This window comes from Mustela erminea, chromosome 11 (assembly GCF_009829155.1).
Source record: "Mustela erminea isolate mMusErm1 chromosome 11, mMusErm1.Pri, whole genome shotgun sequence".
In the NCBI taxonomy this organism is placed as follows: domain Eukaryota; kingdom Metazoa; phylum Chordata; class Mammalia; order Carnivora; family Mustelidae; genus Mustela; species Mustela erminea.
The window spans coordinates 5,981,184-5,995,791 of record NC_045624.1 but is presented as its reverse complement, the minus strand read 5'-3'; the positions used below and the strand labels follow the sequence as shown (position 1 = coordinate 5,995,791).

General features: G+C 50.2%; 1 protein-coding gene across 1 annotated transcript; it reads right to left on the bottom strand.

Moving 5' to 3' along the window:
* Positions 1 to 2,868: 2,868 nt before the first annotated feature.
* LOC116569513 (GTPase IMAP family member 1-like) lies at positions 2,869 to 4,011 on the bottom strand. The gene is given in 4 exon segments (XM_032305806.1): positions 2,869 to 3,041; positions 3,044 to 3,166; positions 3,169 to 3,402; positions 3,405 to 4,011. Coding segments are annotated over 4 exon segments (1,137 nt in total).
* Positions 4,012 to 14,608: the final 10,597 nt, after the last annotated feature.

Here is a 14,608-nt window from a genome sequence, read left to right as displayed (position 1 = left end):
GCTTTGGTTTTATCCACAGCTTCCCCTTTGGGACTGATGTCCTTCCTAGGTCATTACTGCCACTACTGGGCCATCCTTAGAGAAGGGTGAATTGGGGGCAGCCCACACTCCCTTACTGCCCTGCCTACTCACATCTATGTGCGACCCGCCATTTCCTCTCCTGGAAAGGCACAAACACGTAATTCTTGTGTGTGGACCAGGCTTAACAAGAGAGAATCACAATGTGAAGGATGTTCAGTAGGCTCTTGAACAATGTCAGTGTGAACGGCGTGGGTCCACTTTGATGCGAAATTATTTTAAAAAATACATACTGTACAGCACTGTGTGGGGCATCTCCTGGCTCAATCATTGGAGCATGTGGCTCCTGCTATCAGGGTTGTGGGTTTGAGTCCCATGTAGGGTATAGAGATTACCTATACCCTAAAAATTACCTGTGAATAAAAACTTGAAAAAAATTACACATTCTGTATAGTACTATAAATGTATTTTACCTCCTTGTGATTTTCTTAACATTGCCATCTTTCTAGTTTATTGTAAGACTACAACATATAATACACATAACATACAAAATATGTGTTAATCAACCATGTACGTTATTAGTAAAGTTTAGGGGGAGTCAAAAGTTATTTCAGATATTGGATATAAATAATAAAATTTTTTAAATTGTATCTGGAACAAAAGTTATGCTCAGATATTCAGTTGTGGCAGAGGAGGGGGAGCTCAGTGCCCCTGTCGAGTTGTTCAAACCATCAACTGTGTATTTCCTAGGGCTGCTTTAACGAAGTACCACGAACTGGGTGGCTTATACAGAAATTTATTTTCTCACAATTCTGGAGGCCAGAAATCCAAAATGAGAGTGTTGGCAGGACCACACTCCCCGTGAAGACTGAAAGGAGGTTCCTTCCTTGCCTCCCCAGGTCCAGTGGCCCCATGGGCTCCTTGGCTGCATGGTCCCACGTCTGCCTCCATCTTTAGGGGACTGTCTCCCTCTTGTGTGTGTCTTTGGCCACACTTCCCTCCTCTTATTTAGTTCTAAATAAGGTCACATTCATAAGTACCGGGGATTCGGACTTGAACATATCTTTCTGGGGGGAACACGATTCAGCCCACGAGAGGGGAGAAAAGCTTAAAAAGTGAAGGTGAGGGTCTCCTGGGTGGCTCAGTTCTTTGAGTGCCCAACCCTCGATTTCAGCTCAGGTCTTGATCTCTGGGTCCTGAGCTCAAGCCCCGTGTTGGGCTCCTGGCTGGGCGTGGAACCTACTTAAAATGACAACAACAACAACAACACATTTCAAAAAGTGAACTTGAATATAAATGTTGACGGAGTACAAGGAACCAAATCAAACCCTCTCACAGACAATCACGAGCCCACCCCAGTGGTTGGACATTCCGTACAAACGGAATCATACCTTTATGTGATTTTTTTGTGTGTCTGGTTTCTGTCACTTAGCATAAAGCTTTCAAAGCTCATTCATGCTGTGGCCTGAATCTGTACTCCCTTTCTTTCTTTTAAAAAAGATATTATTCATTTATTTGACAGACAGAGATCACAAGTTGGCAGAGAAGCAGGCAGAGAGAGAGAGGAAGGGAAGCAGGCTCCCCGCTGAGCAGAGAGCTTGATGCGGGGCTCGATCCCAGGATGCTGTGATCATGACCTGAGCCAAAGGCAGAGGCTTTAACCCACTGAGCCATCCAGGTGCCCCATGTACTCCCTTTCTTTTTATGGCTAAATAATATTCCCTCCTCCAGATGTGCCCTAGTTTGTGTATCCGTCCATCCGCTGATGCACGTTTGGGTTGCTTCCACTTTCTTGGTGATTTTGAATCACGCTGCTACGAACATTCACGTACACGTTGTTGTGTTTTCAGTGCTCTTGGGTGCATACCTAGAACTGGGGCTCCTGAGTCACGTGGTACCTCTGTGTTTAACGTTTTGAGGACCTGCTGGACTCTGTTTCATACAGTCAGTCCATGTGGCAGCCTTACCTGCAATGTATCAGGGGCCAGTCTCTCCACACCCTCACTGGTATTTGTTAGTTTTCCTTTTTGCTTTCTTTTTTAAAAATTATAACCATCCTGTGAATATGAAGTGGCATCTTATTTTGGTTTTGATTTGCATTTCCTGCTGCCTCATGACATTGAGCATCTTTTTGTGTGTTTACTATTTGTGTATCTTCTTTGGAGAAATGTCTAATCAACTTTTTTACCCATTTAAAAACCGAGTTAGTTGTCTTTTAGGTCTGCCTTCAAGCTGCGGAGGAGTGGGAATGGCCACACCCGGGGAGACGTCGCCTTGCTGGTGGATGGACAGTTTTACACCAACCTTTCTGTTCTTCCGACCACCTGCCTGAGTGGGCGTGGGTGTGCTTGCACTGGGGCGGAGGGCTTCTGCAGACTCCGTTAGGAAGGCCAGGACTTAGTGTCTGTTCAACAGGAATGTACGGCAGAACAAACATCCACCATGTAAAGGAAATACCCATTTCCTCTAACACAATGTGATGGTTTCGTGTATTTATTTATTCAACTCAGATTCAACTCAAGTAAAGGAGGATGGACTGAGGCTCTGCTGTGTGGGCTGCTCCCCCTGGGGCCGTGGGGGAGTCCAGGACACATGAGGGCAAAGACAGGAGCGAAGACAATGCCATGACGGGGAAGGGCAGCCTGAGCTCAGGGAAAACCGAGGAAGACAGCGCTGGATGTCGCTTCAGTGAAAGCAGAGCGCGGGGAGGGCCACGCCCCAGGGACGGTTTTGCGGGAGACTGGCCCTGCCAGGATTCTGCTTTGGTAATTAGGGCTAAGGAAGGAGGACAGAAGAGCCTGTGGACCCTGAAGGAACACATCCCCAGCGGTGAAGTGCTCATCAGTCAGTTCATGGGACCTTGACCCATGTCAAGTGGGGACTGACCTCCCGCAAGGCCTTTGGTCCCAGCCGCCTGCGCCGCCCCCTCTCCAGCCGGCGCCGCCCCCGCTCCCGCCCCCAGGGGCAGGTCGCCAGCCGCTTGGCCCCCTGCCGCAGCCTGTCGTCGGGGGACGCGTGGCGAGGGTCCCCGCCAGGCGGTACACGGCGTTGGTGAAGGGCGCGCCCGGGGACTCCCGCGCCAGCCGCTCCACCCGCACCAGCAGCTCGTCCACCCGCGCCCGGCGCTCCGCGGCCGCCGTCCGGTTGTGAGGGCGCACACGCGGCCGCCGCACTCGGCCACCAGGGCCCGCGGCGCGCGGTTGTCGGTGTCGCGCACATAGTTGTGCAGCGACGCCCCCTCCAGGTCCTCGCGGCGGGTGACGACGACGACCGCCGGCGCCAGGACGCGGGCCCCGAACAGCTGGCGGACGCCGCGCTCCGCAGGCTCGTCCCGGGCCGGGAAGCGGCCCGGCGGGGGGACCAGCACCAGCGCGTGCGGCCCGACGCCGACAGCAGGTGGCAGCGGCCGCGCTCGGTGCAGTCGGGGTCGGCGCGACCGCCTTCGACGCCGAACAGGTCCGAGGTGTCGGTGACCTCCGGGCGCCAGCGGCCGCAGCGGCGGCTCCCCAGGGCGCAGGCCCAGGTCACCAAGGTGGCCGCGAGCCTGGACGGGAGGCGCGTGTGGCCCAGGATGCTGCTGCAGGTGGCGCTCCTGCCCGCACCGGTCTTGCCGGCCAGGATGAGCCCGAGGCGGGGCTCGTGCGCGGGTGGCGCGTCGTCCCAGTCCTGGGGACCCGTGAGGACAGAGTAGGCGTGGGCTGCCGCCCTCGGAGCGAAGGGGGGAGCCCGCCTCCCGCTCCCCCGGGCCTCAGGGGTGCCCGTGGAGCACAGGAGAGCGCCAGGCCTTGGGCTTCTGCTTCTCCAGCCGAGCCTTTCCTCGGGGCTCCGGTCTGAGCGTGTTCCACTCCGGGGCGTCTGTGTCGCCCCGTCTTCTCTCTTGTCTTCCGCTGCAGCACATGCACCGGTACTGGCTCCAGCAGCTTTGCGCCTCTCTCTGGAGGGCACCCGTCGACGATGGCAGGCCTTGGCTTCTGCTGACACAATCTCTGGCATCCATGCCCTGCACCTGCCCTGGCCCCTGGGATGCTTCTCCGGATGCAGCCCCAGCGGCGAGAGGTGGGAGGGAACGCGAGGCCTTCGAGTGAAGGGTTTCCTGGAGGCCCGGCCACCCTGGGCTGAATCACAGCCCCAGCTTTGCCCGCTGAGTGACTCTCGGGGAAGCTGCTTCATCGGAGTGTCAAGCCTCCTCTGCAGGGAAGGGAGAGGTGACAGCTGATTCCCCCGGGATAACCCTTCCTCCTGCCTTTCGCCTGCCCCTCCTCCCTCTCTTACACCTGCTGCTGGAAGATACCTGCTAAGCCCCAATCCTTGTTCTCTAGCACATTCTACTTGGTAAATCGTGTTCCCTCTAGTTTATGATCTCATTCCTTCTACCTCCTAGTCTGTGGGGGTCAGAGTAGATTTCTTATCCTCAGTTTACCCTTGGGGTGTGGAGGCACAGACTGGTCAAAGCACTGACTATCTCTCCGTAGGGCAGGCGCAGAGGCAAATCAGGGCTCTTGCTGTCTCCCCCCAGCATGGAGACGCCTCTGGGATTCGTGTCTGTTCAGTCTTGGGTTGGTCCTTCCCCTTGTTCCCCAGAGCTGACACCTGGGGCCAGGTACACACCATGAGCACATTCTGACCACAGGCATTTTCGTCATCTCTTGCCACCTTCCGTCCTCCCGTTCTTGCCTGAAAGAGTCCCAAACACAACCGGATCCTTCCTTCTTTCATTTATCAGACAGATGTGACTACCTATGCGGGGTCAGGCAGGGCCCAAGGAGCTGGTGACACGGCAGCGAAAAGGTCATGGCCCTGCCTTACCCTGAACATCAGCAGGTAGGGGAGAAGCCTGTTCTTGAAGAGACTGTCTTTTTTCCATTGGATATTCTTTCCTGCTTTGTCGAAGGTTAATTGATCATACAGCTGTGAGTTCGTTTCTGGGCTCTCTACTCTGTTCCACCGATCTGCGTGTCTGTTTTTGTGCCAGTGTCATCCCGTCTGGATGATGACAACTTTGTAAAGGAGGTTGAAGTGGTGATGCCACAAGCTTTGGTTTTCTTTTTCAAAATTCTTTTTTGCTATTTGGGGTCTTCTCTGGTTCTATAAAAATTTTAGGATTATTTGTTCCAACTCTGGAAAAGTTGGTGGTATTTTGATAGGAATTACGTTAAATGTATAGTCTTTATATATATATATATCTAAAGTAAATATATTTATATTTTTATAGGAATTATGTTATATTTTATTTATTTTTTTTTAAAGATTTTATTTATTTATTTGAGAGAGAAACAGTGAGAGAGAGCATGAGCGAGGAGAAGGTCAGAGAGCGAAGCAGACTCCCCATGGAGCTGGGAGCCCGATGCGGGACTCGATCCCGGGACTCCAGGATCATGACCTGAGCCGAAGGCAGTCGTCCAACCAACTGAGCCACCCAGGCGTCCCAATATATTTTATAGGAATTACGTTAAATATATTGTCTCTATATATATATATAAAGTAAATATATTTACTCTATTTTCCAGCTATATTTCCAGCAATATATCCAATTATATTGAGGTATAACTTTGAAAAATAAAAATCATATATTGACAGATTTTAAAAATTGGCAAATAAAAATGTATCTGTTCAAGGTACAGAGCTTGATGATTTGATATAGGTATACACTGAGAAATAGTCACCACAATCAAGCTAATTAATATATCCACCTCCTCACACAGTTACCATTTTTCCTTCTTTCTTTCTTTGGGAGAACACTTGCCCCTTGGTGGGCACTAACGTTGTTTCCAGTTTTTGTGCTATTCTGAATACCACCACTATAAATATCACAGACATTTCCTTGCATGGAAAGGAAGCACATATGTCTGCTGCGTGTGTCCCTCTGAGGAGGATAGCTCAGTACTGACTATGTGTAATATTTGGGTTTCCTGGGTACGATAGACTTTCCCAAAGGGGTTCTACCAATTTACATTTTCACCAGACGTCACGTGAGAGTTCTATTTGCTCCATAGCCCCAGAAGTTTCCTTTATACAGAATGTTTGCAAAATTTTCAAGTCAATTCTTAGGCATTTTATTTTTTGTTGTTGCTGGGAGGGATTGTGATACTTTAAATCACAAGTTATGTCTAATTAGTTATTGTTTGTATGTTAGTTTTGTAAGTTAGTCAGTTCTTACAGTTTTTATTTAAATAGCATTTATTAATTTATCAGGTTGTCTGATCACTTATAGGAGCTTATTGGTTTTTTCCCTTCTTTTAAGATTTATTTATTTATTTTAAAGAGAATGTGTGTGGGGGGGAGAGCAGGGGAAGTGGCAGAGGGAGAGGGAGAAAGAAAATCTCAAGCTGACTCCAGCAGGAGCACAGAGCCCGATGTGGGGCTCAATCCCAGGACCCTGAGATCATGACTTGACCTGAAATCAAGAGTTAGATGCTTAACTGACCAAGCCATCAGGTGCCCCTTGGTTTAGTCTTTTGATTTTTCCAGATATAAAATCATAGCATTTACAAATAACAATAATTTTACATCCACCTTATGTTTTTGTACATGCAATTTATTTGTCTTTTATGGTTTTTGTGTATATTTCCTTTAAACATTGATAATGGTGTTAATGATGAACATTTTAAACCTCCAAATCTCCATTAAACCTCCAAAATGTGTAGTCAAATCTTTTTATTAATAGAGCACCTTCCCAGAGAAGCATCTTGGTTCCAGCTCGTCACAGCAGCTTCTGAGAACAAAGATGGGATGAGGCATTCAAGTAAATAAATAAAGGAAGTCCACCAAGACCAGAGCAGAGGCTGGAATCAAATGGGGAGAAACAGGTGGGAAGTGACCAGATCATCCATTTCATCCAAAGTGGGGATGGGGGGAGGGAAAGCTCAGTAAATTGGATGATCACAGCACGTCACAGACCCACTAAGAGAGGGTGATTTAATTTCAAGATCTTGTTTCCCCTACCCCTTCCTGCTGCCACACCGACAGGACTTTGGTGTAAAAACAGTGACTTAAAGCCAAAAGACCAGCAAGGCACAAACTCTATTTAAGAAGGGCTTCTTAGGGAAACCCACAAACAACAGCGAAATGAGACAGGAGTCCTGGAGAAAACCGCCTGCGCTTACGGCTGCAGCAAACATGAGCACAGCCCAGCTCCCACACAGATGAACACACACGCTCCTGCTGCAGCCCTCACGACCTCACTTCCGGATTCCCGTAGGTCGTGTCCAGCTTGGCACGTCGGTACAAGGCGTGCTGAGAAGCAAGAAGGACAGTCTGGACACACAGAGCAAACCAGACTCAGAGAAGACTCAGATTTTGGGATTGTTAGACGTGTGTGTGTGTGTGTGTGTGTGTACACATACATAAAGAGTTTTATTATAAAGAATTGGCTACGTGATTTTTTTTTTAAAGATTCTATTTATTTATTTGACAGAGAGAGAGAGATCACAAGTAGGCAGAGAGGCAAGCAGAGAGAGAGAGAGGGGGAAGCAGGCTCTCTGCTGAGCAGAGAGCCCGATTTAGGGCTTGATCCCAGGACCCTGGGATCATGACCTGAGCCAAAGGCAGAGGCTTAACCCACTGAGCCACCCAGGCGCCCCTACATGATTTATTCTAAGGGTTTGGCTCAACTGTCGTGCAGCTGACAAGTCCCAAGGCCCATGGCGCCAGGGGCTGGAGGCCCAGGGGAATTGCGGAGGCAACTCCAGTCTGAGGACGGGGCAGCTCAGGACCCAGGAAGGACCAGTGCTTCTGTTCCAGTCCTTGTCCTGAGAGAAAATCCTTAAAGGAAGCTGGAATTAAGGATGGAGGAGGAGACAACAGCTCTCTGCCACGATGCTGGAAGATCTGGGATATCTGCAGGAAGCGGGAACTCGCTCAAAACTCGCTCAAAATCCCGCCCCTGGCACAAAATTTCCTGCAGGATCTGCTGCTTCTTTCTAAGCCTCTGAGATCTCGTTGTCCTCCTTCAGGATCAAAATAATAACAACACTGGTTTCTGGTTTCTCCTGTTCAAGCTACCACAGCTGCCGAGGAAAAGCGAAGGGCAGGTCTTCTGACTGAGGAGAGCCCGGCCGGGGTGTCCCCGGCACCTCCTGCTCCTCCCCACAGCCACTGCCGCTCGTTCAAGGGCAATTCTGGCGCTGAGCTTTCTCGTCCCGCTTTGCTGAAAAACAGAAGCCACGTCCCTCCTCTGTTCGCACGCCGTGGACACCCTCCTCTACCTCCTCCATTCAAGATCCCCAGAAGTCCAGGATGGGTCTGCCCCAAAGGGAAAAACAAAGAATTCACAAGAGCACGCGAGCCCAGGAGACAGAAAACACTGCCGTTCCTCTTGCCCAACAGCTGACAGAGTGGTGAGGGTAAGGGCCTATGTAGCCAGAGCAACCCCATCTCGGTTCAACAGCCGTTCTGTTGTCTGTGCAGTAAACGGAAACGGACCCTGCCCCACTCCGCCCAGAGAAACTTACTTAGAAACAAGTCCGGGAAACCAGTCAAATGTAGTCGGCCAGTTCCTGATCACGGAGCCCGGAATACAAGGACGAGTCAGGCCAGATGGAGACACCCGATCAGTACGAAGTACTGTTTGTAACAGTGAGAAGGTCTCGCCCAAACCTAAATGACTCCATCTTGGGAAGGACGGCCACCTTGTTACTCACACTGAGTCTGTTAGCTGACTAAGCCTTCCCGGGAAGTACTGTTTGTAACGGTTCCTGATGTGGGGTAATCTTGAATAACAAGTCACCAGACCGCATGGAACTAGCCAATCAGCAAGAGACACACAAACCCGGTGGGTTGAGATACCAAGATACCGGTTGCAGTTTTACCCAATAGAAGGTGGCCTGTAAGCTGGGGAGGGGGGGTCGCTCTCTTCGGAGATGGCCCTGGCCAGTCAGTCTGACTTCTCATGCTTGGCATAAAATAAAGCTTTGAATAACTTTCACCTTGTCTCAGTCTCGTTCCTTTGATAATGGACCCCAACAGTGAGTCCGAGTGTGTGGGGGAGTGTGTCTGTGTGCGTGTGTGTTGTGTCTGTGCTTGTATGTGTAGTTTCTGTATATGTGTCTAGTATGTATGTTTCCGTGTGTGTTGTGTTTGTGTGAGTATGTGTTGTGTTTGGGAGTTGTTGGATGGAGTATGTGAGATGTGTTTGTGTGTATGTGTGTGTATGGCTATGCTGTATGTTTCTGTGTGTGTTATGTTTGTGTCTATGTGAGTTTATGTGTAAGCATTTGTGTGTATGTTTATATGTGTTCACATATTTGTGAATGTGTGTGTGGTATGCTTTGAGAGTAGGTGTGTAGGTGGTATCTGTATATGTTTGTGAGTGTGTGTTTGTATGTTTGTGAGTGTGGGTGTGTGTTGTGTTTCTGTGTCTATGTGAGTGTGTGGGTGTGTGCTGTGTGTTGCATGTATGTTTCTGAATGCGTGTTGTGTTTGTGAGTGTTGCTGTGTATTGTGTTTGTGAGTATCGGTGTGTGTTGTGTTTGTGTCAGCGTGTGTTGCGTTTGTGAGTGTGCGGGTGTGTGTATATTTGTGAGGGTGTGTTTACATGATTGTGAGTGTGGGTGTGTGTGGTGTTTGTGAGTGTGGGTGTGTGTTGCACTTGTGTGTATATGTTTGTGAGTGAGTGTTTGTATGTTTGTGAGTGTGAGCGTGTGTTGTGTTCCTGGTTGGAGGGACGTGGCCATGCTTGGCAAGGAGGACTAGGAGTTGCTCTAGAAAATGTCATAAAGTGTATTGGAATCTCCCAGGGGAAGAGACCACAGGAACACTTAGTTCAGGCCCAGCATTCACACTTCTGGGGACACCAAGGCCCAGGCAGTGTGGCTGTCCGAACTGATGGTGGCTGGACATGAGCGCTGAGGTCCCCTGGCTCCCAGCAGGTCTCTGCCCCACACCCTGAAGGCCCCTCCCTGTCATCCTGACCGCAGAAACCAGCCACCCACCCGTTGCCTTCTGCAATCCTCACTGCCGAAGCTTCCCCAAGGTCAGGCCTGCACTGCCCTTTGTAGTCCAAGATCCCTGTGACTCACCACGCCGAGCCATGCCAGCCCCTCCCCACAACTTCCTGCCCATGCCCTCCAGATCTCTCCATTGTTCTCAGGACCCAGGGTCAGAGCGGCCTCTGCTCTCTGCTCCTGTCCGTCCTCCAAGAACTGCTCCAGGTCCTTGTCTGTCCAAATGCCACCTGCTCCCGAGAGGCCAGGGCCGCTCACCATTTCCAGGAAATCTCTTAGATGACAGGCGAGACCACAGTTCTGGGGGCGGGGGGAGGGGAGCGAAAGACATGGGGTTCCCTCAGACCTCCCGCTCCTCATTCAGCCTGCTCCCCTCAAACCAATATTTCTGGCAGGAGAAAGGCAAAACTCAGGTGTTAAAACTGTTGAAAAACTAATAAGACAGATTGTGATTTTCTCTAGGCAGAGGAAGAAGAAGACGGACATGTTTTTGAGGACAATCCCAAAGGAGCACTGTGTCAGGCTCCTAGACGAGACATTTTAGGAGGTAAACTACTTTCTAGCAGAAATCAACGTGAGAGGGATGTGGTTGGGACATCCGGAGGGCAGGTGGTCCACTGGGACCCACAGCGGGGCTCATCCCGGTCAGAGATGTGAGCCCCTGGGCCACCGCCGAAGGCCCTTCTTGACCACAGCCAAAGGAAAGCTCCCTGACAGGCAGAGCAGGTGAAAGGAAGGAGGAGACATAGTGCCACTTGCTGCCTTTACTAAGTCTCTGTGCCAGGCCCAAGGAAAAGGATCTGTGCATCTGTGCATTCAGGGCTTTTGTCCTCGGGAAGGATATGCTGACGGTCAGTGTGACCAAAGGCTCACCCGGGCCTGAGGCTCTGAAGCCAACAGACCCTGTGCAGGTGCTTGGCTGGATCCCGTGTGAGAGCTTGTGGGGTCCTATGGGTTGCAGAGCACCAAGGGAACCAGCAGGATGTCCTCGGCTGATCGTTGCTTCAGAGCTGGGCTTGCTTTCCTACAAGGCTCTGTCCCCTAAGACCTATTGCATCAAGGTCAGGCGCTGGACTTCCAAGAGCTCAACCTGGGGAGGTAGAATCTGGGAGAGCTGGAAATCCGTCCGTTTTCCTGGCCAGCAGAAATTACTTGTGATTCATTGTGTATTTAAACACAAATGCTTTTTTTTTTTTTTTTAACTCCATGAACCACCAGGACTAAGCTACCAGGAGAGTGCCGTTTTACTAAACCACATAAGAAAATTGCCAATATAAGTGTTGACACCTGCTTTTCCTTTTCTTCTTTTTTGTTTTTTTCTAAGATTTTATTTATTCATTTGACAGAGAGAGACACAGCAAGAGAGGGAACAAGCAGGGGGAGGGGGAAAGGGAGAAGCAGGCTTCCTGCCTAGCAGGGAGCCCGATGCGGGGTTCGATCCCAGGACCCTGGGATCATGCCCTGAGCCAAAGGTAGATGCTTAATGACTGAGCCATCCAGGCGCCCCGATGTATGTTTTCTTGCAGTGGTCAAGGTTAACTGTTACTCGAAAAGTCCTCCCCAGAGCCCAAGTGATACATTAAAGTTCTGGGCCTGCTCCAGCTCCAGGCCGGCCAGGACGGGAGCTGCTGTCACTGTCCCGCTTCACGTTGGCCAGGAGGGCAGGGAGGAACGCCACCCTCCGTGCTTCCTTGACACTCCCAGCCACTCACCCACGTTCCTCTCGAGCCAGCCGGGGGAAGCTAGAGGGAGGCAAAGCCATTCGGTCAGCATTGGCAGCATGGAAGGCAGCAGAGAAGCCCGTGGCCGCTCAGGAGAGCGAGAGCAAGACGATGCCGATGCCTTCAGGAGGCTTGACGCTCTGTCGCTGAGACACACCAGTCTCTTCGGTGGGGAGCAGACTCGGAAACCTGCCGCTGTTTGGCATTTCTGGGCTCTGGGTCTGGGATCTGGAAGGCCGGAAGGAATCTCCCTTTCCCGTCCCTCAGCCCCACGGACACTGGGTTTCTCGATACTCAGTTGGCATCTCCTAGTCCTTTCTCTGAGCTCATGTTTCTGATATTCTGCTGGATGAGAACGTCCAACCCAGTCTTTAAGGTGTTGCCTAAGAGCATGGACCCAGCATGGCCCTGAGCTTGGAGCCTGGGGTCTGGCTGAGGTGGTCCTGCATTCGCAGCATTCCCAGTGGGAAAGGCTGAAGAAGGAGATGCAGTCGGTTGCCTCAGGGGGAAGTCATAGAGGCAGAGGCCATGTTCTTTCCTTCCTTCTCTTACTGAGGAGGACCTTCCATCAGGGATGTTCAGCAAAGCTCAGGCTCCCATATTCGTGCTGAGCTCATTCCCAGCTGAGTGAGAAGAGAGGCCCTGAGAAGGAGTTTCCAAATGGCGCTACCCAGCAACCTCCCTTCTGGGTAGATACCACTGAACCGGGAGCAGGGACTCAGAGACGTGAGCTCTAAAGTTCACGGCAGCACCGTTCACCGTAGTGAAATGTGGAAACAACCCAGCTGCTCACAGGTGAACGTGAAGAAACAAACAGCACTCTGTACCTGCAACGGAGGTACAAGGGAATTCTGATGCGGGCTGCAACACGGACGAACCCGGAAACATTCTGCTGAGTGAAGTAAGCCAGATACAGAAAAGCAAATACAATTACAATTTGGGACGATGAAAACACACTTGAGATGCACAGTGCAGATGTCGCACAACACAGTGAATGGCCTGAACGTCACTGAGTGGCCTGCTTCAAAATGAGTTCGATGGCAAATTGTATATTGTATTTTATAATAATAATAATAAGCTTTTTAAAAGCAAGACAGAATGTGAGCCCCGCAGTCTCCAGTGCAGACTCCATGCCTTCCCCTCTCCACCCACACCCCGTTCAGCTCTGACCCCAGCTCTGGCTGCTTTGCCTCGCTGACTCCGTGCTCCTAGGCCAGGGGAGGACCCACGGAGCCCGCGGTCGCTGAGGCTGCTCCAGGTGGGGAACACAGGCAGCGGGCAAAGCACCACTGGAAACAGCATTCTGGGCAGGAGAGAGTTCGAGTCTAAGCTCAGCAAGGCCTGGGGACACTTACCCTCCAGCACAGCATCTGTGGGAGCTCAAGGGGGTTGACACACCCAATGTCCTGTCCCCACTGGCCAGGCTGGAGGCAGCGGTGCAGGCCATCTGCAAGGCGGTGGCCTTCTGGGTGCCCAGACTGCATGTGGTGTTGCTGGTGACGCCGCTGGGCCACTTCACCGAGGAGGAAAGAACAGAACAGAAATGAAAAATCAACTTGTTATTAGAAAATCTATTATTACCATTCACCTTATTAATAGATAGAAGGAAAAAGAATCAAACTGTTATTCCCATAGATTATTTTTGAAAGCTTTTGACCAAATTTATTAGCTATTCATGATTAATAATAGGATAACTATTCACTCAAGAAAAAAGTGGCTGGGGAATACTTGCTGAAAATGACACACACACACACACAAATCATAGACTACCATGGTCGAGTATCTCACTTACTTCAATGGGAGTCACTGAAGACATATCGGGAGCCAAGCAAGTGTGTCCAACCACTACCATTCAACATCATGGTGGAGGTTTTAGCCAATTCAATGAGATGAGAGACATCAATTAGGGATGTAAAGCTAAGAACAGAAGGAGTAACAAAGTGTGGTGGATCCATCAGATGGAATCCTAGTCAGCAATAAAAGAGGACAAGCTACGGACACACACCACTTAGACGGTTCTCAGAATCTTTATGCTGAGTGAAGCCAGTCTCAAAAGAGACTTTTACTTATCTCTAGATTCTCTGTGTTTTCTTATGGTATAAAATCTACCCTGAAGTCAAACAATTTATGAAATGTTTATAAATGGATGAATAGATAGATACAAACTCCTAAACCTCAAGAGATGGTAATATACCACATGTCTCATTCTTCTACTGTATGAACCACAATGAGTAGTATATATCAAGGACACTCTACCTGTCTTCTGCTCTGAGAGACAAATGGGCAACACTGCTCTCAGGGTACTTCCTTTGGGCCTCCCATCTCATGGACCTGTATTTCCTTTTTCTTAGGAGGTAGATTTGGCTCTTTCATTAAATATTTTGTAAGGGCCTATTTAGCCAGAGTGGCTCCATCTCAGTTGAACAGCCATTTTGTTGTTTATGCAGTATAATGTAAACTGACCCTGCCCCCCCACCCAGCCCCAGGGGACTTACTTAAAAGCAAGTCTGGGAAACTAGTAAAATATGGTCGACCAGTCCCAGGTAACAGAGCCCAAATACAAGGGCAGGCCAGGCCAGGTGGAGACATCCAATCAGTGGAGTGCACATACTGTCTCCCAAGCTACCAAGGAGTGTGGGCCCCGACTTTTGGGTGCCTTTTGGGTGCCAATTCTGACCAAGGTGATAAGCTAGTTCAAATATCTACTATAGGGTAAATTGTAATTTAATTGGTCACCCGTGTGTGACCTAGCATGACTATGCAACTTTCTCTGTGTGTTACAATCTCATTGGCCACCTGTGTGTGCCAGGCTCAACCACACGGACTTTGCCCTTTAAAACTTAGTTTGTGGGGTGCCTGGGTGGCTCAGTGGGTTAAAGCCTCTGCCTTCAGCTCAGGTCATGATTCCAGGGTCCTGGGATGGAGCCC